Source organism: Manacus candei, unplaced genomic scaffold (genome assembly GCF_025592945.1).
Source record: "Manacus candei isolate 608988 ecotype Guabito, Panama unplaced genomic scaffold, ASM2559294v1 h1tg000018l, whole genome shotgun sequence".
NCBI classification, from domain to species: domain Eukaryota; kingdom Metazoa; phylum Chordata; class Aves; order Passeriformes; family Pipridae; genus Manacus; species Manacus candei.
The window spans coordinates 6908970-6933236 of NW_026138066.1; the positions used below are offsets into that span (position 1 = coordinate 6908970).

A 24267-nucleotide genomic window follows, 5' to 3' on the forward strand; every position below is an offset into this window, starting at 1 on the left:
GTAGCAGGGCAAAGAAGGCGGTGAGGGGAGCTTAGAGAAATGGGCTCCAGACTGAAACAGTGAGAACCTGGGGCCAAAAAAAATAACAAACTACCATGCCGGGAACTCCTCTCTTCTTATCTCTTGCCGAGGAGGCAGGAATTTCTGTCCCCATTCCTCACGCGATATTAAAGCCACATTATACAGGTTACTGCAGCATTAGTCATTTTTAATTAATTTATCATTTAAATTAACACACTTTTTATTTTGTCAGCAATGGACTGCTACTCCCTCACTAGATTTTTCACTTGATACCCAGCCAAGAGGAGGGTGGCAAGTTATGCTCCACCCATCTCCTCTCCTTCATAAAAGGAGCAGCCCTGAGTGCCAGTTTAGTCTCTCTTGCAGCTCGCAGACTAAAATAAAGCCCCATCGGCTCACTCACCTCTCCTGCAATTTTGCCTTTTCTGCATTTTTTTGGTTTTCCTTTTTTGTTGCAACAGAGTACAGGAGGCAGCAGCAGCAGCTCTGCTCTGAGACTTGTCAAGGCTCAGTGCACGTGCACACACACACATGCACACACGCAACCCAGAGTGAAAACATTTGCTCTCACCTGTCTCCAAACCCAAAGTAAACCTCCTGTCCAAGCAAACTGCCAACACTTGGAACGAGACGGCACCCGAGCCAGAATCTAACGTAAGGCGAAAAAATTCAATGTACACTAGCAACTTTTTGCTAAAAAGCAAGAGGACAAAAGGAAGGAAAGGAGCATTTTAAGAAAGGACACCTTAAGGAAGATTTCATTTTTTGGATTTCACACCAAACTTTGGAAAAGTTTTTTGGTTTTGTTTTTGTTTTTGTTTTTTTAGTTATTATTCTGTTATTACCATCTTTTTCTAAGAACATTGAGACATTGTTACCTGCATGTAAAAGCTTTTACATATATATATTTTTTTTTTTAAAAAAAAGGAAGAAAACCAAGAGGAAGAATAGCATGTGGACCACCTAGCCAAAGGCACCACTGAAGCATCCCTTGCAGCGAGGGGGACGTAGACTCTGGATGTGTGTAATTCCGAGGGACTGCATTTTTTTCCCACCGGGCTTATGAGATAGCGCAGAGGCAGGCAAGTCATCGAGAATTACTTCTCTCTCCCCTCACCACCACCACCACTACCACCACCTCCACGTCCTCTTCCAAGGGCTCCTGCGATTCTCCCACCGCAGCCCGGCTTGGAGGGACATGGGAACGCGCGGCGCCCTCGATGCCTGAGGCCGGGCGGCCGCGGGGCTGTCTGCGGGAAGCGCTTCCCTGCCGGGGCTCGCCGTCCATGTGCCCGCAGTCGGCGGGGCCTGGAGTCGGGATGAATTTCGGCGTGGTCTTCGCGTTCATCCTCTCCCTGCCCCTGGCCCGCATGGAGGTGAGTTTCCGCCGCTGGCAGCGGGCGGTGCTGCCGAGCTGCCAGCCCCGGGATGCGGGGAGAGCCAGCGGCGGCGGCGCTCCCGCCCCGCAGGTGCGGCGGGGGAAGCCCGGGGGTGGCCGGGCGGGAGCGGAGGGCGCGGAGGGGGCGAGGGGCCCGGGCAGGCGGGCGATTCCCGGCCCCTCTCCGAGGGAGGGACTGCGGCCGGTGCGCCAATGGCGGGCAGCGACCGCTGGAGCGGGCACCCTTCTGGAGCGGGCACCCTTCTGGAGCGGGCGCTACCCTCGGGACGGGGCCGCCGGGGGCGCTTCGCCTGGGAATACATTCACCCCCGTGTCTGTAGGGACGAGGGGCATACCAGGCTGAAGCGCCCTATGGTTAATATGTGAGAAAGAATGTTGCTGGGGAGCCGCAGGGACCCCGCAGCTTCCCGCCCTGCCTCGCCCAGGGCTGTCACCCCGGGGCAGGTGCCGGCTCCATCGAGCCTCTCACCCCGTCCAGCGATTTTGGCATCGCTGTAGCGTGCGTGCAGCAGGGACCGAGGCCCATTTGGCACCCCTGGAATAACACACAGTGTGAAACCCACCCTGGCATTGCCAAGGGGCTAGTGGAGAAAGGGCATGGGGGTTTGGAAGGGGCAAGGAAGAGGCCAGCGTGGGTAGAGGCACCAACACGGAGTGGCACGGTTGTACAGCAAGGCGTGCCTACAGCTAGGGTGATGGGAAGAGGCAGGAGGGGAGTGTCTGCTGTGCTTCCACAGACACACAAGGATCTTGTCCTGCAATCCTGAATGCTCTGCTCAGAAGGAAGCTGGGCGGAGGGTGGGGGCCAGGTGGTGGATTTGAACAAACATTCCAGCCCTCTTCAGTTTCTCTGAAGCCTCATCCCAAGCCATGGCTGAGGAAAAGGAGCCCTAAGCCCCCAAATCCTTAGCCTCTGTCGCCATGTTTCATCATCTGATGGTGTGCAGATTGAGGGGACCAGAAAGCCCCTAACATTCCTACACAGTGCTAGGTTCCCACTTCAGCTCATGGCAAAACTGTGGGTTGGATCTGCAACTTGGTTGTCAGGGGCAGGACACATCCTTCCACCAAAACTTTCCTCCCTTTGCATAATTTCTCTCTTTTTCTTCCTCATTTTTGGGCAGGGGAGTGGGTGCACCCCTTGTGGGGTGTCAAGGAAGAGGTTGGGTGCGAAGCATCACGTCACCTCCCTATGGGCCCATTTTGCCCTTGCCCAAGCCACAAAAGGAAGCAGTTAAAGCTGTGGGCTGCCCAGTGGTTATGTTTGTTTTGGGCAGAGGATGGTATTTCCTCTGCGGATGGCTCAGATCTCTTCTTCCCATGCAGCATGAAACATCAGCTATGGTTGGTGCTGGGGAAGGGTGAAGGTAGAAGTGCCTGATCCCAGGGAGCTGTTGTTCAGTGCTGTAATCACACTGAAATACTGCACAGCTCTATGATAGACTAGTAGGGTTAAAGTTTGGGAATTCTGGCCCTAGGTTTCATAGGAGGAATTGTGATATTTGTCATTGTATGACCAGAGAACCAAGAACATTTCTGCTCGGGTAGATGCTTCTGCCTTCAGCCAGTCCCCACATCTACTTTGAGGGCAGTGTGTTGCACCCTCTGCACCAAGCACACACAGCAGAGCTCCTACCAGACTGCTGAACCATAATTGTCCTCTGAACAGAGCTTGCACTTCTTCCCAGCCCTGTCAGAGAAAGTGCATGAGAAGCAGTAGCTCCTCAGATCAGTAGAGGCCTGAAGGAGGAGACGGAGCCTCCTGAGTCCCTCTCCCTCTGTGATCACACCCACCTGGAGCTGGAGGGCCCTGGAGCTCTTCCAGCCAGAGGGAGTACAAGCCTCAGCGGGAAGGTATTTGCCAGTTGGGAAGCAAGGATGCTAAGCCTATTTGCATTTGCCCTGCGGGCTATAACAGTTGCCTTGCAACATTTACAGAGATGGGCTGAGCCCATCTTGGTTGTGCTGGGGTGAAGCCCCACTGGCAGGCTTTCTGGAATTCCCAAGGAATGAGGTGCGGCTGGGCGCTTGCTTAAAACCTCGGCCCAGGTCCCCATTGCATCTTCCTGCTGCCAGGCTCCAGCGTTCTTCTACAGTCTTCCTAGAATGAGGCAGTGACAAGGACAAAGCAGTGGAAGCTGGGATGGATGACATGTCTGGGGTGAGCTCGTGGAAGGAGCCAGGCGAGTCGTCCCTGCCTCCCTCTCACCATCAGCTGATGTGAAGCAGCAGGAGAGAATGACAGGGCTCCTGAGCTGTTTGCAGTGCTGCCGGTACACAACCAGCCCTGGGGGTGGAAATGCCTCCAGCCCGTGCAGGGGATGTGTGGGGGAAGTGTGGAGGAGCAGCGGAGTCCCCCTTGAAATGGGAAAAGGGTGGGTAGGTCTGGCTGTATTTTAGGAACGTGGGCTAGATCAAACATTGTTTGATTATTTTAAGGAGAGAAAACATAACCCTCCATCCCACGTGGAAGGGGCTGATGTGATGAGGGTTGTGCCTGCTGTGGGGTCCTCTGGCAGGCAGATGTTGGAGTCCCCTTGTAGCCCAGAATGAAGCTGGAAGGGTGGAAGACCTGTGCCAGGGGAGGGCTGGTGGCAGGTGCTGCTGGTCTTGCTCTCTGCTAGGGAATGCGGTGGAGTCTCCCCTCAGGGTCCTCACGTCAGCTTCAGAGGGAATTAAAAAATGCTGTTTATTTGGGGTTTTTTGCCTAGCTGATCATTCGAGACTCTGCTGCCAAGATTCCTTGCCATGGTCAGTGTGGAGGTGCTCAGAAAGTTCTCCTCTCCAGGGCAGAGGAGCGGATAGCTGGATGCTTCCCTGCCATTCCCAAATTGGTAATGCTGCTACCCTTCTGTCCTTCTGTGTGCAGTCACACATGGGTGTGTGTACACACACTAGCACAGAAAAGGGAACTGAAGGAGTCATCACCTTGGGAGTATCCTTGCCTTGTTTCTTTGAGCTCTGAGGGTCTGCCTTCCCTGCTGGTTGCACAATCTTTGCTCCCTCCTCCTCCGTACCTGCTGTGCTACCAAGAGACTCACTTTCAGGCAAGGCTCTGAAACCCTTGCCCAAGGGAGGACTGGAGCACAGTCCTGCATATTTCCTGCACCACCTTGGCAGCAGGTGATGGCAAAGGGACCTTTCAAACATCCCTGGTTCTCAAAAGCATATGTTGGCAGAAAACTCCAGAGGCAAGAGGTGGTGGGGTTAGGGAGGAGGCAGGTTTTGGGGGATTGCATGTGTGGGGAGAAGGGACAGGGGAATGTCTTGTTTGCAGGGTGTTGCTGCATCTATGTCGGTTTGCAGTGGCCAAACAGCGCTGCTGGATGTCTGGAAGGAGAGAGGCAAAGCTACCAAGAGACCCCAGCATCACAGCCACAGCACAGGGCAGCTGAAGGCAGGCAGAGCCCCTGCCCAGGTGCTCTGCTGGCTTCTGTCAGGTGTGCTGTGGTGCTTGCCCTTCAAGCACCAGCACCCAGCTCAAGAAGGGGAGTGGACGTCCCTGCCAAGGGATTGGTAGACTGGGGGGTGCCCCTGCAGCTCAGGGAAGAGTCAGGAACTGGGGGGCAGAGGGAGGGAGGGAAGAACAAACTTACTTTCTTCTAAGAGTTCAGGGCCTCGCAGGAATATGAGGCCAGGCCTTGGGGCACTTGACAGCCAGCCAAGAGTCCATTGAGACAAAAGTCTTCTTTGATCTGCCGCACAGTTAAAAAGGGAGACTGTTAACCTGTGTTAGACAAATAACTCCAGAGGAGCTGCTAAGCAGGAAAAGCACCAGCTGCTTGGGCTAGTCTGTTGGGGATCCCACCTCTTGCTATGCTCCTCCATCTTCTGACCCCATGAGATCAGGTGGACATGGCTGATGGACTTCTGCTTCCCTGTGTCCCATCCCCACAAGTGCCCCAAGCCTGGGTGTATGCAGTGCCCCGATCTCAGAGCCTCTCAGGCACAGGGCTGGGAACCAGAGGCATGGCTGTTCCCAGGGACAGACCCCAAAGGGAGCAAGGACAAGGCATGGCAGCTCAGGTTGTGTAGCTGTTCTTAGGCCAGATTTGGACTTGGTTTTTACTACAGGGATAAAGGAAGGAGCTTCACAGGCTTGCAGTTGTCACTAGCAGAGTTGCTTTACAAAAATGGGGGAGGAGGACAGGATTATGAGCCATGTGGGCTGGTGTTACACCATAGCCATGCTGGTAGTATCTGCATCAAGAAAAAATTGGCATCTAAAACTGCTGCTGTGAGCAGGGAGTAGAGCTTATTCCTACAGGCAGTCCCCAGAAATCCTGAGGACCTGCATTTGCAATCCCTGATTCGTATCTGTTTCCCCTGCTCAGATAACAAGGTGACACCTCCCAGCTCGCTTCCAAAGTCCCCGAGTCTTGTAACACCTGCCCACGCTCTCCCCCAGTGAGTGCCAGAGTTTAAAATAAAGTTCCATTTCCTACACGTATTAAGTGTCAGGAAGGACCAGGGGCATCCGTGCAGAGCAGCATTCGTACACAAATGCATTTAGCTGACAGGTGCAAACATTAAAAGCCTGCAATTTCACTACCCAGCGCTGAGCTCTGACTGCAAGTACTGGGAATTGCAAATGATCCCTTTTCCAGTAAATGTGTGTGGCACAAGGCAGGGAAGTGCTGCAGGACCTCTCCGGCACTGGGTTGTTGGTCCCCCTCTCCCTCACGCAGCAGGACTTGTCAGAAGGCATCTTCATTTCACAGCTATTCAGTGATCCCTGAATTATACAAGTCTCTCTCTTGCTGCGCATTCATCACTGATGCTGCTTCCCTCTCCCTCAGAGACTGAAGAAGTAATGCCTGGGGATGTAAAATCTGCTTTTTGCTGCAGGCAGACAGCCAGATCTGTGGTGAGATGTGACAGTGACAGGAATGGACCGGGGCAGGAAGGCTCGATCTGACTCAAGCTCTCTGGGGGATCTGGCTGCGGAGGTTTAGGACACTAGTGTTGTCTGCTCTGCAGCTCTCCCATGAGGTTTCTGCCCCATGACTTGGGCTGCAGCAGCCTTCACGCCACCATGTCCTAGTTTAATCTATAGTATTAGAGGGTGGTCTGGCAGGGCTGAGGAGGGACCACTCCTGTTGCCCTGCTATAGAAGTGAACAGCGGGTGTCCAAGGGACAGGCACATGTGAGAGAGTGCCAGGCTCAGTCAGCCATGCAAAAGTCCTCAAGCTTTAAAGCCAACGTTTAGCCACCTGCCTGGTGGTTTTTCTCAACTCCGATCGGAAGGGAAATGTTCTGCACTGAACACAGGCAGGGAGAGAATGGCTGCACGCTAGAGGACCACACACATGCCACCATAAAAACCCACAAGAAAATCTCTGTGTTTCACAAGCACACGAGCCAAGTTCTCCTCTCAGTTACAGAGGCATATGTAGGGCTGTGGCTCAGATACCATCCAGCACCCAGCTGAAAGAGCAGCTTTTCCGCTTGAGTAGCCCTGAATGAAGAGAGCTGGGAGCAAAGCAAACACTTTGGCCAGTACTTTCCTCCATCTCTTTTTCTAGTCTTTCGGAAGTATGTTTTAATCAGCACTTGCTTTCCCACACCGCTCCTTTGTAGTCTTATTAAGTGCTGTCACTGGGGCCCACTCAGAGTAAAATTCCCAAGATGCTGATGGCATTGCACCTGCCTGCACAAACTCTGAATTTGGCCCATTGTCTGATGTTGCTAAACCTGCTAATTTAGGGTTTTTTGGTGCTGGTATGCAGGGACATCCAAACTCCCATATGTTTTTTTGCTCCAAATCAGCTCCTCAGCCCACCACTTCCCTGTAGCCTTTGTGGTTTCACTGCGAGCTCATACCAGAGCAGCCTCAGCTGTGAAGGTCAATCTTCCTCTCCACCCCTCACCTTTTTTTTTCTTTAAAAAAGAGTATGCAAATGATGTATATTATTGGGCCTCTGTGGTTTGAAAACACGCGCACGCACACGCACATACACACGATAACTGACAAAGCCCGTGAGGGAGTTTCATAACAGAGGGAAATATTGGGAAGGTTTTATCTGATAGCATAAGGGAAGTCTGTTAAAACGCCTTTACTGCAGGCAGCAGGAATGAGAAGCCACCTGGAGAACTCATACAGCACCGGAGAAGGAAGCCTTGTTGGCTGCTTGCATAGTGTTCAGGGCTCTGGTGCACAGCCTGGGTACTTTTTGGCTTTTTCAGTCTCCAGACAGCTTTGTGAGAGACAGCAAGAGGGACTCTCTTGCTTTTGCTTAGGTTTCAGGCTTGTGCCTTCATGAGGCATAAAGCCCTCAAGGTTTAAAAGCCAACGCAAGACAATGCATGTCTTTGCATTTTGCTGGTTCTGTTGTGTCTCCTCCGTGCTTGATTCCCCCCATCCCACTCCATGACATAGTCAGTATTTGCAGATCACTTCTCTAATGCTTGTTTCTCCCTTTCTTTTCTTTTTTTTTTCATCTGTCAGGGGGACCCTATACCCGAAGACATTTATGAGATTTTGGGTGGCGGCTCAGTGCGTTCCATCAGTGACCTCCAGCGTGCCCTGCGGATAGACTCCGTAGGTAAATCTCTTCACCAAACACTCCTCTATTTTTTCTTTGGAGGGTTGGGCAGGGATATTCCATTTTCCAGCAGGTACACTATCAACAGACCTCACTGTAAATATAGGAACCATTTAGGAGCCAAGACCTGGCTATTTACACACCTAGTCCCCTTGAAACTTGTGGGAGTTAAAGGCAACTAGATGCCTTTCTAGATCTCCTACTAACTGGTCTAACAAGGGTCACTGGCTTACAAAAATAATAGGAGATGGGCAAGGTGAGTCAAAGAAACTGAGGTCAGCACTTTTCACCCAGGCAGGAGGGCTTAAAGTGAACAAGGATCAGGTTAGGAGGTGGCAAAATGGGAGGTGGGAATAGGGTGACAGAAGAGGGAAGGGCTGAGTGGGTTTTCAGGTTTAGCATCCACAAAACCCCATGGGGTCCCACAGGCTCTTAGGATAAGGGCTGCAGAGCACGTGTCCAGGGTTGAGATGCGGGACAGGGGCTAAGTCAGGGTACCGTCGCTTCACCTTCTGCCCGTAGATAAGGGCTCCGGGGGCTGCAGTGCCTTAGGGTCACTTGGCCAGGGCTGAGTGCAGTGAGCAGCAGGAGCAGCGAAGTGTGGAGGGGTTGGCACGTGTGGGAACTGGAGCACGCGCCACGGCGGCTGGGCTGGCCCAGGAATTTATTTATAAACGGTCTCTTCAGAGCAAATTCCTTTCTATTCTAACCCTGCTCCCGCCCGTCGTCCCCCAGCCCCCCCAGCTCGCCTTCTCTCTCGTGTTTTGTCTGTTTGGAGCTTTGTAATCCTTGCCGAGACACTATCTACGGGGGAACAGAATTTCCTGCTTTTGTTTCCTATGCCAGTCCAACCACTGGCGCAGTCTCAAAAGCATTCCCGCTGCCTTTCAAAACGGCCCTGGAGGGGCAGGGGGGGAAAGCGAGGGGGAGGGCACCAGCTGTGTTCAGCTATTGTTTGTCTTAGAAAGAGGCGACGAGGCTCCCCACCACTGCCAGGGCCACTCCCTGCCCTCACCAGTTCCCTCCTCCTTGTCCACGAGCCACACAATGGGGCAACTTCCAAAATTAGCTGTGCTGGATTGTCCCAGGCTGGTCCCCCCCACCCCAACTGTCTTCAGTGCTGACCTGGGGTGTAGAAGGACAACCTAGAGGAGGGAGGGACATGGTTTCAATAGGAGATTCCTTTCCAGTCAACAGTTGTTGCTATTTTCCTCTTCCATTTCTGTCCTCTCATCAACTCAACCTGTGGTCAAAGGGCAGCCCACCCCCCCCACTTGATAAAGTGCCAGGTGGCACAGGATGGACAGGTGGGGAAGGAGTGGCTGAGAAGATGTGTGCGGTCTGTCATGGCCTGGTGTCTAAGGAACAGATACATCTCTATCACAGTTACTAACCACTCTCACGGCTAAGAAATAAAATGGGCTTCTCTCATTGTCTTGAGATGCCCAGAGGTATGGGAGAAGTCTGGGGAGCTTTGAGTCACTGGTTTCACTTCAGGTCTCAGATGGGAAAGGCTGGTGAGGAAACAGAAAGTGGTGCTGTGAAGCAGTTTCTTTGTTGCACCCCGTGGCTCTCATCTGCTCCTAGACACTGACCAGGGCATTGACATTTGCTTGCCCTGTGTGGAATTAGAGTATTTGCTAATTAGTATGTTAGCAAAATAATACCAAAGTGTCTGGAGCTATTCCCCGTGCTGTCCGTGCACCCTGTATGTGCCACAGCTGCTTCTCTCTACCAGCTGCACAAGGAGCCAGAATGAGGCAGCTCCAGGAGGCAGATGAGCTGAGATAGTGCTCTCCTGACCTGAGACACTACTGTAGACCCAACAACAGAGGTGTGTAGAGTGGGAGTCATCTCCCTTAACTGTGGCTGCCTGCAAAACATCTAAGCCAGTCATCCAGGCATCTTCTCCAGTCCCAAAAGAACTACAGGCCCTTCTTCAGCATGATCAACCAGTTCTCCTTTTGGGCATCTGCCTCAGGGAGAGACAAATGGCACCTAGAATTGATCACACCTCTCCAGCTACTTTAAAGGATGTCTGTCTGTCTGTCTCTCCACCTCGTGTGTAGATGTTGACTGCTCAGGCATATACGATTCCCGCATCTGTGCACCTATCCCAAATCCTTCAGCAGCTGCTTCAGAGCTGAGCAGAGAGCAAAGTCTCTGCTCCCCCTTATAAGAGGGCTGCACTAGGGTAGAGCTGAGGAAGAGGAATGGGACATGATGGGTAAGGGAAGTCCGCTCCACCACGCATCTGATAAACAGAGATCTTCCACTGGCCCCAAATTCCCTTTAAGAAAATTGCTCCCTTGATGCTGACGTCCATTCAGTTTCCTTCAGCTGCTAAAGCAGGTCAGAGAAGGAAAGAGCTGTGGCTGGGTGGGAGCTATCTTCGAGTGCAGCCATTGTCCAGAGCTCAGGAGTGGCTGCGTGTTGGAGTGCTCCATGGGGATTATGGGCATTTCTCTATTCAGCACTTCCTATGGGAAAAGGCAGTGGGGTGGGAGGGAACCGCTCAGGGCTGGCCTGAATGCTATCAGTCTTCCTCTCCCATCGCTGACTGAACCACCTCCAGATCCTGCCACTTACCTAAGAGTAGTATAGAGGAAAAGTAATTTTAATTCTATTTTTCTGTTATTCTGTCATAAAACTGCTCTAACCTAGAGTAAATAAGGTGTGGTGGGAGGGAGAATGCAAGCACCCCACCTCCCACACATCACCTCCTTCACCTACCCTCTCATCTCCCAGCTCTCCCAGTCCCAAGCCACCCCAGCAAGGCACCTCAGTGTTGTATACCAAATGTTCTGCTGGTCTCATTTGGTCTTTGATCCTCCTTGCTGTATCTTGGTCTCAGCTGGCTGATCTGAATCCCTCTGCTACTCCTCTCCGATATCAAAAAGCCCTGGCATGGGCCTTATCATTCTTGAGCTGGAGTTTTCCTCCCCCTGACCTGAGTGGGACACCTCTTTCATGATAGGCTTGTTGCTTTGAGCTGCGCAGTCTGAGCCAAGGGCAAACCTAGAGTGTGCTCCAGCACAGCTGTGACCTTGCTGGTGGGTTTACACCTAGTGTGACATTCTGGGGCTGTGGCTTATGCCATGTCCCTGCACTTTGCCTAATGATCTGAGCACAAGTGCCTGCTGTCTTCTCCTGCGTGTACCTGGTACTATAAGGTCATGTCTTTCCCTTTGCAGAGGAGGATAGCTCGAGCCTGACCCTGAATGCAACTCAGCCTGGTGAAAACCCTGTGGCCCTGTCTCGAGAGCGACGAAGCCTGGGTGAGTTGGGGGTCTTGCACCTTGTGGTTGTTGGGGCACTTACCTTAGCAGCCATGGGTGGGTGCAGATGCGTGTCTGAGATACAGATGTAGGGGTAGAGGTTGTAGTGAGCGTGTGTGTGTACACAGATGAGAATGAGGGTCTGGGCCTTGAGTAGGAGCTGGGTGTTACACCCTGGGAGGGCAGGAGAGGGAGTCTGGAGCTCTGCAAGCTGCTCTGCTTTAAATCCTGCCGGTACTGATTGGCTCTAAAGAAGTGTCATGTCCTGCCTAGGACTGTGCTGCTGCAGTGAGAATTATTCTACTGGGGCCTCCTCCACCGGGCATGGCTCTGTACAGGGAGGGAGCTGGAGGGGTGGGAGAAGGAGAAAGAACATGTGTGTGTGTGAGAGCCATGCGGGGTCTTTCTCTTCCAGTAGAGGTGGCTGCAGTGGGATGGTAACAGCTGCAAAGCCCATTTCATCCCCCATTCTTCTCTTGGCCCTCCACAGACGCTCTGGCAGCAGCAGAGACAGCTGTCCTTGCGGAGTGCAAGACGCGGGAGGTGGTCTTTGAAATCTCCCGCAACATGGTGGACAGCACCAACGCCAACTTTGTGGTGTGGCCACCCTGTGTGGAGGTGCAGCGCTGCTCCGGGTGCTGCAACAACCGCAATGTGCAGTGTCGCCCCACACAGATCCGTGTCCGGCACGTCCAGGTAAGGGAGATGCCTCCCACTGCTCCCTCCTCCTGCCGCCCACTGCCACCCCAATGCCCCAAAACCAAGCCCACAGCGCGTCTCAGATGCAAGGCTCACACAGCTGCCTGCCTTGCACCCCCTCTGTTGTCACAAACTCTGCATTGGCCACGCAGCACTGCAGACACTGGCACGGGTCACGTCCATGCCAGCTGCTGGGAGGGCTGGTGCTGTCCAGCAGCTGGGGACTGTCACCATGCAGAGCTACAGGGCACCATCCCCAGCTGCAGCTCCATGCCATGGGCCTTTCTGTGGCTCAAGGCAGCCTTGTCTGCTGTGTTAGAGCAGAAGAAACAGGGTGCTTTCCTCACAGGAACTGTTTTTGATGGAAAGAGAGGAAGGCTTGCAGTGTCAGTCTCCTTGCCCCCATTGCTGCTGCAGCTTCTTTCCAAGATGCACTGAAGCAGCTTCTCCCTCTCAGCCAACAGTTACCTCCTGACCTGCTACAGCAGCCAGCAGACACCTGATAGCTAACCTCTTGCTCTGATCCTCCCCTCACAGCTACCAGTGATCTCCTCACAGCTTCCTCCCAGACAACTTGTTTAAAAATAATGTTCATCCCATACTAATCCTCTGCCTGAGCTGCAAGAGACTCCCCCGGGCAGGCAGCAGAGGTTGGCTGGGAGAGATTGTATTCACACAGCCTTTTTCATCAGGAAATTCCTTTCTCAGAAAAGCCAGGCTGAATGAGGGGAAAAATAGGGGGGAGCAGGAGTTGTTTTTCTGGAAAAAAACAAGCGAGAGGTCAAAAGCCAGCCTGAAAAAGTGACCTGGAAATGGTTTCTTTGAGGACAGAGGTCTCTCTATTGTTTGGCTGGAAGTGTTTGTCTAGTGAGCAGCGTGTGGTCTGAAGTGTGTGGAGTGGGCTTTCAAGGAAAGATAAACAGCCTGGCTGCTTCAGCACTGGCTGAGGGATGCTGCTGGGGGCAGTGGGTTTAGAGGAATTCCATCCCAGACACACAGCACAGTGAGTATTTATAGCTTGCGGAGCACTTCAGGGACTGCAGTCTTGTTAGATAAGCTGAGTAGGGTCAGACCTGGCTGCTGCTGGAGTGGGAGGACCCTCTAGAAGGCTTGTGCCCTGTGGTGGGATGTGGAGCAATGTGTCTTCCTTCTGAGTCAGCACTGGTGGAGAGTCCGAGGGAATTTCCAGAGCACCGCCTTTCCCATAAAACATAGAGCTGAGGGCTTCAGCCCTGCGAGTTATTAAAGAGCTTGAGACAAATTCAGACAGGCCTCAGCAGAGCTGGTGAAGCTATGTTAGCTTGCATTGGGTCTGAGTTTTTCTCCTTTTGCCCTTCCTGTAATTCGCTGCGGGAATTAGTTCTGGTTGCCCCCAGGTCTCCACCATCACATCTGTCAGAAACAGGCTAGCCAGTTCTGCATGCTCCATGTTTCTGTCTGTGATCAGCCAGTCATCCTGCTTAAGCAGCAGCAACAGTTAGGAACAGGGAAACCAACCAGAGACATCCAAACTTGTCTAGTCTAGGTCTGCTCTGCTGGTATGTTCAGAATTATTTGCCATACACACCACCCCCAAATTTGAACCATGCTTCGTGCGCTGCCTTCTGACCCTTTAGGAAGAAAGGCAGTACTGAAGAGCGCTGACAGTGATTATTTTTACAGAGTGGGAGCTGCAGCTGTATTAATCTTTTGCTTGCTTCTCTCTTCCAAACAGGTAAACAAGATCGAATTTGTCCAGAGGAAGCCAAAATTCAAAAAAGTTGTTGTGCCTTTGGAGGACCATGTGCAGTGTCGGTGTGAGGCCGTGTTCCGACCGCCTCCCAGGAACATCCGTCCAGGGCCACGTGAACAGAGACGTAAGGATCTTGACATTAGTAGAATAGAGGGAGGCATGAGAAGAGAGGCTGAGGAGAGAGGGAAGAGCCCTCCACTGGTTTCAATCTATTTAGCTCCAGTGAATCCCACAGGCCTTCACTGGTTTATACCAGCCGAGGGACCTTTCCCAGGATGTCTGCCTGCCTGCAAGGGGCTGAAAATGAGGGAAATGAAGGAGGGGAAGGTGAGAGGTGAGGGGAAGGGCATGGTGGGAAAAGGGAGAGGGCAGAGACTGTGCAGAACAGAGGACAAGGGACAGAAGAACAGAGAGAAGCCTTGTGGCCCTCCTATTGCAGAGATCTTTGTTGACAGTGTGTGGAGAAAGATATTTCAACATGAGCCGGCTGCCCCTCGCCGTACAGACACTCTCCCCTCTGTTTTGGCAGGCTTGTCGCCATCGTTCACCACAGCCGCTGTCTCTCAGAGGCAGCGAGTACGCCGGCCGCCGGCACAGAAGAGGAAACATAAGAAGTACAAGCATGTCAACGATAAGAAAGTGCTGAAAGAAATCCTCATAGCATAGAAGTGCTGGCAGGGGAGAGAGAGCACAAGGCAGGTAACAGCAAACTACTCTTCCAGTTGGGAGAGATGTCCTCCCGGGACATGGCATCTTGGACCTTTCCCACAGCACTGGCCACTTATTCAGCTTGGGGCTACTGCAGGATCAAACCTGGGTCTAAGGAGGGAGAAGGACTAGGTTGGGTGCCAACATGTGCATCCTATTTATGCCTTTAAGTTGGAAGGATCAGGCCATCCTTGCTCCAACTATCCTTGCTCTTGGGCCCTGCCCTCTCCTTCCCTGCCTCCCTTACAGGCAGAAAACAAGCCTGACTTCTCTACACCTAAATCCCCTCGGGGTCCATGTAATTCATCTCTTCTGTGGAGCAACTCCCATCCTCCTTTGTCTATTGATTCTCCGTTGAAAGCAGAGAATTAATGTTGCTCTGGGGATCCCTTTTCCTTTTATTTCATTAGTCAAGTTAGCAGAAAGACTGAAAAGGAGCAACACTTTCAGTTCATCACTCTCCTAGCGGGAAACCTATGTGCATAAGAAAGGTCATACCAGGGAAAAGGAGAACTGGAATCTCTGTCAAGAGATCTGGACTTCATCAGGCCAGGGTCTGATTCTTCTCTCCATGACTTGTGTAAACAGGAGTAATTCCCTCATCATCAGAAGAATTTCACTGGTACAAGGGAAAGGAGAATAAGCCCTGGTTCCCCATGAGAGAGAAAGGTACAGAAAAGAGAGAAAGAATAGTCAGGGCACAGATCAGGAGGAGCTGAATTTAGAGAGAGGTGACACAGTTTAACAGAGAGAGCCCTGGCCCATGGCTCAGTGGTTCCAGCTCTGCTGCAGCCCTTTGAATGAGCCCAGGCCACTCACTTCACATTCACTTCCCCTTACCTTGGGAGAGGAGATGGCGGGCTTCCATCTGTGGCATTTCAGGAGCCGGGGGCAAGGGGCACCTGGCAGTGCCTTGGGATTGGGATTCCCATGCTTAGTACTACGAGAGCTCAAATTACCCCAGGATTCTGCTGGCCAGCCTGAAGTTCCCAGGGTGGAAAATGATGCAAACCCATGCAAATCTCAGCTCTGGCTCAAGCTGTTCAGGGTAAAAAATAGAGAAGGTCAAAAGTCCTTCCAGCCTTCTAATCTGGCATTTTGACACAAACATTTCCAGAGGAGAAAAGGGAATAGAAGGGTAGTTGCAGGGGGAAAAGGTTACATATTCTAATGCTGTGTTTGGTTTTGTTTCACTTCCAGGTTTATTTAATATATTTGCTGTATTGCCCCCATGGGGTCGTTGGAGTGACAACTTTTCCTCTTTGTCCATCTGCCTCGACGTCTGATTCAGACGGCAATTGGTGCTTCCCTTTCCATCAGTGGACCTTCTCCCACCAAAGCCTCCTTTCTTTCATTTATTAGCATAATTTTAAAGTTTTACACACACACACAAAAAAAAGGACAAAGATGACCTTTATATATATATATATGAGAAAAGAACAGAGTACAAAATAAAACCATGAACGCCAACAGCCACTTGTGACAAGGACAGGACAATGCCTTCCCTGCTACAGAGGACAGGATGGAAAATGTGAAAAGAAAAGTGGGTCCAATTTCTTCTAAGGAAAGGAGAAGACCACATGGACAGAGGCCAGAAAGGGAATATTCTCCCTTTTCCTCATGCTTCTGGTAAGGCTGGGGGGCCTGGCTGAGATCTACACTTGCACTGGACCTATATTTTGGAAACAGGCGTGTCTCAGATTGCAAGCAGCGACCAATGATGGAAAATGCACTAAGGACTTTTATCAGCCTACCTGGACAGATATATATTTTTAATGTGCGTGTGTATATTTTATTTTAAAAAAGAAAAACCAAAACCATTAAGATATACAACATCTCTGGGAACAGAACAAACAAGCGAAGAAACAAAACAAAAACAAAACAAAGAAGCCAAATGCATTCCCCCCCTCCCTTCCCCCTCCTGCTCCTGGTGCTGACTGGAAGGTGTTTGGATGGTGGGGAAGGAGCACATGGCGGCAGAATCGTCTCCACGCCCCTGGCCCCTGCCAAGAGGAGCCATCTTTGCACATGCTTGTGGAGAATTCAACTTTCCAGGCTCGGACTCAAATTATTTTTTAAATTTGCTCTGTATGTGTGCGCGTGTATATGTGTGTGTGTGTGTGTGTGTATGTGTGCGTGCGTGTGTGTATGTGTATTTATACATGCATATATAAATATATATATATATATAAATATGTTCTTAAATGGGTTTCATTCCCCAGTGGCAGGAAGCTCAGAGGCACGTGCACGCATTGGCTTCACTAGCCTGGCAGAAAAGCACACTGTTACTGCAACGTGCCTGCGAGGCCCAGGATGGGGCAGGCAGAGGCATCATCTGATCTCTCTCTCTCTTGTTGCCCTTTTCTCTCGATCTGCAGCATCCCCCCAGCACAACTTCCTTGCAGGAGATGAAGTGGCACCACGACAAGACCAAGGACAGCCAAACTTAGAAGCATGACTTAATCTCAGTGAGCTGTCCTTGCCTGCTCTGTGGTCCTGAAAGCAGAATCATGTTCCCATGAGGTTTTTAACCCCTTCTTGGGTGTCCTGCATGCCATGCTTCCCCTTATCTCTCCCTGCCAGTGTTTCTACATCTCCCATCATTTTTCTCTCATTTTTCTTCTCAAATTCCTTCTTGGTCTCTTTGCCCATTAGATGATCCCAATCCACGTAGTTTGGAAGTTGATCCATGATGTGGGCAGCTCAATGTAGATATAGAGAAAGAAATGAGGGCAGTCTTTGCAGTTGGCAGCAGCCGTCTGAGACAGAAATGAGCTCTTCTAAGTGAGGAGGACTTGGAGAACAACTGGAGAGTCAGTTGTAGAGTCCCTCCTGGGCCAGTGCCTATCTCTGAGGAGGGAGGAAGACTGTGTGGGCAAGGGCTGTTTCTGCACAGCTAATACTCAGTCACCATTAGCAGCAATGTTACATATGATGGAAATTCCCAGCTTCACCTCGGAGTCGTGGTCTCAGATAGTGCCATGCTGGGTGCTGCAGTTACTCATGCAGAAAACACCTGCCAAGAGTGATTGCAGCAGTCCCCCTGTCCCTCCTGCCTCCAGCCACTTCTCCCCTCACCCCCCCCACCCCCATTGCAGGGCAAAGCCCTGGAGGGAGACTGGGGAAGAAGCCAAAGCCACAACCTGGGAGCTGTTACAAGTTGTGGAGGAACCCAGTCCTCACCTCCTGCAAGCCCAGACCACTTCTTGTACCACTGCCAAGGTGGCACATTTCTCCCTCCCTCTATCCCCAAGCCCTCAAGTCTTAAGATACTTTGTTTTGCTGTTCCAAAGTAATTTCTTTTGGTTTGTAAAGATGTTTTATTTTAATTTTTTTGCTTTTTTTTAATGTAAGATTAATTTATACTCAGTACTGTATTTAAAGCTGTAAAAAAAAAAAGAAAAAAAAAGAAAAAAGGAAACCACCTCTCAAACAGCATTTTCTCTTTCTTTTGTGAGCTAAATGAAAAGCAGAGGCCAAACCAGTTCACTGCAGGGCACAGCAGGATTCCCAGGGCCTCCAGTTTCCTTTTCAGGACACTTGTTCTGAGATTGCAGAGAGAAGCAGCCAAAGCTGGGAAAGTCCTGAGAGCCCGGCCCATGGCTGGCTGTGCTGTGCTCCTCCTTCCTCACTTGGGCTGGTTTGAAATGGCTCAGGTGCTGGGGATTTTGTCTCAAAGAGGTCCCCTTCTCCTTAGCGGCTCTGCTTGGGCACAGCCAGAATTTCCCTGTGCTTTCATCCTACCTCCGGATTCCTCTGCTTTGAAGGGCTCTGGACAGTCAGCACTGTTTACACTCCCCAAAGCTGTACAAACAGTCAGCCCCTTCCCTCCTTAGTCACCTCGTCTAGACAACAGCAATCCTTCCCTCGGTCGGAAAGGCCGCTTTGTTTCCCTTTCCTCCCAGCAAGGGAGGTATCGCATATCTGGCACTTGGATGCGAGGCTGTGAGGAGTGAAGGCAGCTGCCACCCTGTGCCTCAGTATCGGGGTCCCCTCAGCACATGCACAGCACCTGTAGTCCATGGCTCAGCTATGAGGAACGTAGACCCAAGTGGGGACTTGTGCTGAAAAAGGTGAACCCGGGGACCTCAGTGGGTAGGAGTGCTCCAGGCTGTCCTTAAAGGGCAAGCCTGACACTCCCAGGTGTGCAACCTGCTGGACATGGTCCATTTTGGGGTGATGAGATGTTTTCCCTGATCCTCCAAAGGGAATTGGAGTGGGGGTGAGCTCTATCTGCCCCCAAGGATGGAAAGCACAGGCAAAATCACAATGAGGATAGTAATCACATTCCCACTGATTTCCTTAGGATAATCTGGTGAAAAGAGAGATTTTTGGCATGAGACTTCTTTGGGCTTGAGGATCTGTCAGCAGGGAATTTGGGAAACAAAGGGTGCATAGAAGGGTACAAGGCACAGAAAGCATGGGTCCATCATCCTGTACCAGGAGTGGGAGGAAGGAATTGGCATCCCCAGGGTCCAGCACACCAACGCCATCTGCAAACTCATATCTCTGCTTTTAACAGCTCGAAAGTAATCACTGCTGAAAGATGCCATGGGCCTGGGTGCCTGGAGCCAACACCTCCATGGTGCCCAGCACCACACGAGTAGCTGCTCCCTCAGGTGCAAAGTTTGATGCCATTTGCTTTCCGCACAGGTCAGCACGGGACATGGGAAGGAGGGCACCTGTGCCACTTCTCAAGGCTGGAGCCAGAGGTTTGCATCCACCCTACGAAGCCAAACTCAGGAAATAAATCCTGGGGGGGCTGCAGTACACTGCCAGAAAGCATCTCGGTGTGGGGATGCCAGCTTGGTGCACTCAGTGCTACAGGTGATCTCAGAGGAGCCAGGGAGTCTTGGCAGCTCTCCTTGATTTAATTGCTCAATTGCTACTTCACCTAAAGGCCCATTCTTGGGATATGTCATTCAACAGGAGGTTCATCTTTTGATGGAGGAAATGCATCCAGACTTCCAGGCAGTGGAGAGAGGCTTCAGCAATAGATGCTCCTGTGATAGCACTGCTCCCGAAAGCAGCAGTTGGGGGAGAGCAAGGCTATTCAAGTGCAAAAGTAAATCCCTTTGAGTTTTAAAGCCAGACTTTGGGGTTTTTACCATCAACAGTTTGCAACACTAAAGCTGTTGCATGGCTAAATCCAGTGAAAAATCAGTTTGCAAGAGTTTCCTCATCAGGCCTGGGAAAACCCTTGACTGCTTGTTTTGTTGGCGTCTAGGAATACGAACTGCTTAATCTCACCCCCAGGCCTGGCTGTGGCTTCAAGGAAGAGCCTTCTCCAGCCCAGCCACGTGAAATGGAGCCCACACAGGCATTCTCCTCCCTGTGCTCAGCTCGTGTCTCCCTTGCATAAGCTGTGCCCCCTCTGCAATGGCCACCCTGTCCTGCTGCCCAACCTGCCCACACTCCGGACATGGCTGGAAGGGGCTTGGTGGAAACCACTGGCATCCCTCTTTATCCCAGGGTGGAATAAGGATGTGTTGGAGGGTGGCCCCATCTCACTGTCCATGCACCAGGATCTGGTGGGCCCTGGGGGTGGAGAAGCCAGCTGTGCCAAGGGAAAAGCACGTACAAAGAAGGAGGAAAATACGAATCATTAAAAGCTATTTAGGAAAAAAAACCCCACAACAAAAACCCGTTTCCAGAGCATGCAGCTGTTCCCCACTCGCCTTCACACAGCCCATGACCAAATGGTGCTGCCCCTCCCTAAACTGTGATCTACCCGTGACCAAGTGAACTTGTTGCAGGCTTGGGAATTTCCCATCTTAAAAGACATTGTGAGGAAGCCAGGCAGCTTCAGCTGTTTGTGGAATTCTTCACAAGGTTAAAGGAACAATAGAGCCTCCCAAACATTGAGTGCTAAGAGTGTGTGAACTGAAGGGAACCCCAAATACTGGAGTGTGCCTGCAGGTAGTGTAGACACTGGGTTAATTAACAGTCACAGCAGTGGATCCGTTGGGCTCTTGGCAGAAGAGCCAGGAGGTCAAAGATACCAAATTATAAAATGGTAGGGCTCACCTACCATTTTCCTACCCCAGCCAGGCAGAGACCAAATGAGATTCTCTGGCATGATGGACTGCCTTGGATTCACAGCAAGGGCTGGAGTAAAGGCAGCCCCAAGGGAAGTAATCCCGCCTTTTTTATTACTTTTTTATTACTATCTCAATAAAGCTGTTTGCAGGGAATTAAGCAGCAACCCAAACACAGCAGGGACCTGGGCAACGGGGAGGTTTGTGGTTTGACAGTCGAAGCGCATTTCGAAATGTTTGCTGTGAATTTTTTTTGCACATGCTGCAAAAATTCAATGGATGCTGCAGAAATGCCAGGCAAGAAGCTCGGCCATAGGTCTTGCCCCAGCAGCTTTGGAAACTCCCAAGTTCCCAAATGCCCCAACCTTTGGCCCTGGCCACCGCTGACTGATGCAGTCGGTGAAGGCAAGCTCTGGTCCCCAAACCCAGGCCCTGCTTGGATGTTTTCTGCATGAAGAGAAACTATTTTTCAGTAGGAATCTCGGCACAGACCCAGGGAATAGCAGAGGAGATGGTGTCAGCTACCACTGGTCTCTTCAGTGCAGAGCTGGCTGTGAGCGATGACATCAGAGTCAAAAGTAAATGAGGTCAGTGGAGGAAAAGTGCTGACAACTGAAGCAATGTGTACTCCCAGCAAGAAACTCCACACCTGCACTCCCGGTGTCAGCCCAGGGCACCCAGGAGGTGGCTGATCAGAGGGCAAGTGATCATCTCCCTCAGTGACATCAGATGTTGCCCCACGAGGGTCTGGCACACAGACAGCCCAGTTTACATGCATGGGGTCACATATGAACCACACCACACACCCATATGAGTGCTTTGGCTGCCCAAGTTAGGCAGGGAGCTGTAAGGAGGTGCTCTGCAGTGTGCATGGCAGGCAGGATGTTCTCTTTCTCCTCCAGTGGGCAGGGGCCAGGGACCCCTGAGCACAGGCAGGGCTGCACAGGGGCAGCACAGCTCAGGCAGGTGTATGCAGACGGGTGCAGAGGAAGACCTGGGGAAAGCCATCTCCATGGAGGGGATTTCAGCACTCCCCAGGCTTTGGTTGGGGATGTCAGCAGGCTCCATGGATATTGGCAGGTTAGGAGGGTGCTCAGGAGAGCTGACATTTGGGAATGCTGTGGTGTTAGCTGCTCCCAGAAAGGAGGGCAGGGGGGGTTGCTGTGACCCTGTACACACTGGCTTGATGTCTGTGAGAAAAATCTGTAAAGTGCCTGCATTTCTGCAGGGTGCCTACAATGCCTGGGCAATACCTCCTGGGTATCTCTCATGAGGGGGAGGGGGTGGGCTGTGCAAAGGGTCCTGTGCCTTTAAAGTCTGCAGAGATATTACTTAGGTGGAAAAAATGTTTCACCATGACCATGGATATTGTTTGTATTTCAGTAATGGACCAAGGAGAGACACACACACACACACAGAGAGAGAGAGAGAGAGAGAGAGAGAGAGAGAGAGAGAGAGAGAGGGAGAGAAAAGACCTTCCTTCCCTCTGACAGGTTCAGGAATTTTTTCCATTAATTAAGAAGAAAAACAAAATGCTTGCGCTGGGAGGGGGTTGGGAGGAAAAGGGGGTCTCCCTGGTGTCCCATAAACCTGGTAGCCATGGACAAAACACCACAATTGCAGCATAGCCTTGCCCTGGAAAGTTTGAGGCAGTGCTGGCCAGCGGAATGAAGCAGAAGCAAACCTCTCACTCACAGAGGACCTTGCTTTGGAGCATCCCAGGCTGGATGAGGGGCAGCTCACTTCCAGAAGGATGCACAAATCCAGATGAAGCTCTTGATCTGTGACAGGCAGGATCAGTGCCTGCTGCAGTAAGGTGAAAGCCAGTGATGCAGGTTTGTCCCCTAGGAGGAGTGGGGGATGCTTTACACATCAGAGCATCCCACTGGCTGCATCAGATGGTTGCAAAAGACTGAAATGGGCATTCTTTGCGTTCAGGTTTGGCTGGGATAAGGCTCTCCTGGCTCTGCTGAGGCAGGTATGAACAGCCAAGTAATTGAATAAAGCATTTTCCCAGCATGGCCACCTTCACGTGCATTAAATGAGACAGAAAGGAGCAGCTGAAAAGGATTTGCAGTTTTTTCCCCATGATACGTATTTTCCCTTTTCCATGGATAGTCCCACTGGGTACGCTGTGACCTATTGTTGTACTTATTTATTTACTCAGGTCTTGTAGACAGTTTCAAAGCTCATGGCCAGGAAGGAGCAGACAGATGCTGCTACTATGCAGGACAGAAAATCTGCTCTAGTTCCTCACTTTGAACCCAGATGCAGAGCCAGGTGCAACCCCAAACCCAGGGCTGAACCCTGTTCCCTTCCCTCCCTGCTCTAACCTAGAAAGTGGGATATTCCATTGCAAGTTGATCCTGTGTGGTTTTTTTCCAAGCAAGAGGTTAACTGGTTGGAGTGGTTTGGATTAAGGACCTGCTTCTCCTTTTGGGGAGAGACCTGGTTTGGGGTGGATGAGTGTAGGAGCAGCATTGGAGCCTGGAGACTTCCTGCTGCCTTACACCTCCAGTCCCTGAGGAAGGACAGCCAGCAACAGGGGATTTTTTTTCCTAACTGGAAAACATGAATATTTATGAGCTTGGATTAAAAAATCCTCTAAAGAATCTGGGTGCATGTGAACACTCATCCAAGAAGTGGAGGCCCTCGGGCAGTAAACATTGGGAGCTGGCACAGTGCTGGGTGCTGCTGTGCCCACCGTGGTGCAGCTGGGGAAGGATGTCATTGCTGCTGACTGAGTCTCTGGCACTTGGGGCACCAATGGCTACAAAGCCACAGTGTCACAAGTGTGAGCTGTGGGTAAGACAGCTGTGGGTCCTGAACCTCAAATGTGATGAGTCCTTATTGAATTGGAGTGGAGGGAAACAAGAGCCTTGTGAGAGCCAGATGTCTGCGCTTGGCTGGAGCATCTGGGACTTCTGTGGGCTAAGGCAGGTGGTCACTGCAGTGTTTGAACTTGGGAGAACAAACTCTGCTGCTCCTCAGTACTGATAAGACCTGTCTCCCTGTGGTGTGTGTCCCTAGGGTATGTATGTGGATGGGAGAGGTCACAGTGCCAGGTTTTGACAATTAGCAGAGGTGCTTGGATATGGGCATCTGCATCTCAGGTCTCCCTCACTAGTATGAGGTGCCAATAGTCGCCATCCACAGGTTTGAAAAAGGACCTGAGAAGTTTGTGAGAAGCTGACAGAACCAATTACTGAGAGACAAAGGGAACTTGTAAAGGAGTAGGAGGGTGAAGGTAAGCCCAAAGGAAGGATTTGCTTTTTGGGAACTTTTTCTTTCACTCCTTTCCACCCCTCACCCAAAGACCCCTCCTGCTTGCCAGGAAACTTGGTTGGGGCAAGCATTTTGCCACCTGGCTTATGCACGCACCAGTCAAGGAAACAATTCTGCAATTGAAAGAGGAAATCTCCATCCTGGCTATTTCCAACCTCTATTGTTTGTTACCCAACTCATGCATTACACAGACCAGTAGGCAAGGCAGCAAGATTGCAACACTATGCATGTGCTTTCAGACACTTAATTTTAGCATTGCATCCTCTGAATTGTGGTACTAAAACCCAGTTCTAAGGAAAGAGGAAACCTGTGATTCTGACACTTGATTTTGACCATAAAAGGAAGCAGATCATTCGAGTGACCTAACAGGTTTAGTCATTTAGACTGTAATCCTCTGGGAGTCCAATGAATCCCTGCTGGGGTTTTCCCATCCCCAAGGTTGCTTGGGAGCCCTGGGCAGGGCTGAAGTCCTTGAGCAACTGGAACTTTGTGTGTCAGATTGAGCTCCTGATCTTTGGACCTTTTCTCTGGGCAGTGCAGGACTCATGCACGTCACTTCCC

General features: G+C 51.3%; 1 protein-coding gene across 3 annotated transcripts; it reads left to right on the forward strand.

The window, feature by feature from the left end:
* Positions 1 to 393: 393 nt before the first annotated feature.
* Positions 394 to 15765, forward strand: PDGFB (platelet derived growth factor subunit B). 3 transcript variants are annotated; one of them, XM_051784250.1, is made up of 7 exons: positions 394 to 1397; positions 7870 to 7966; positions 11161 to 11244; positions 11735 to 11940; positions 13658 to 13799; positions 14205 to 14374; positions 15584 to 15765. In XM_051784250.1, exons 1-6 carry the CDS (start codon positions 1242 to 1244, stop codon positions 14339 to 14341), a joined length of 822 nt encoding a protein of 273 aa, XP_051640210.1. In that variant the 5' UTR covers positions 394 to 1241; the 3' UTR covers positions 14342 to 14374; positions 15584 to 15765. The 3 variants fall into 3 exon arrangements, with proteins under 3 accessions (XP_051640210.1, XP_051640211.1, XP_051640209.1); XM_051784251.1 differs by having other exon boundaries at positions 14205 to 14370; XM_051784249.1 differs by lacking the exons at positions 13658 to 13799; positions 14205 to 14374; positions 15584 to 15765 and having other exon boundaries at positions 11735 to 12680.
* The last annotated feature ends 8502 nt before the right edge of the window (positions 15766 to 24267 follow it).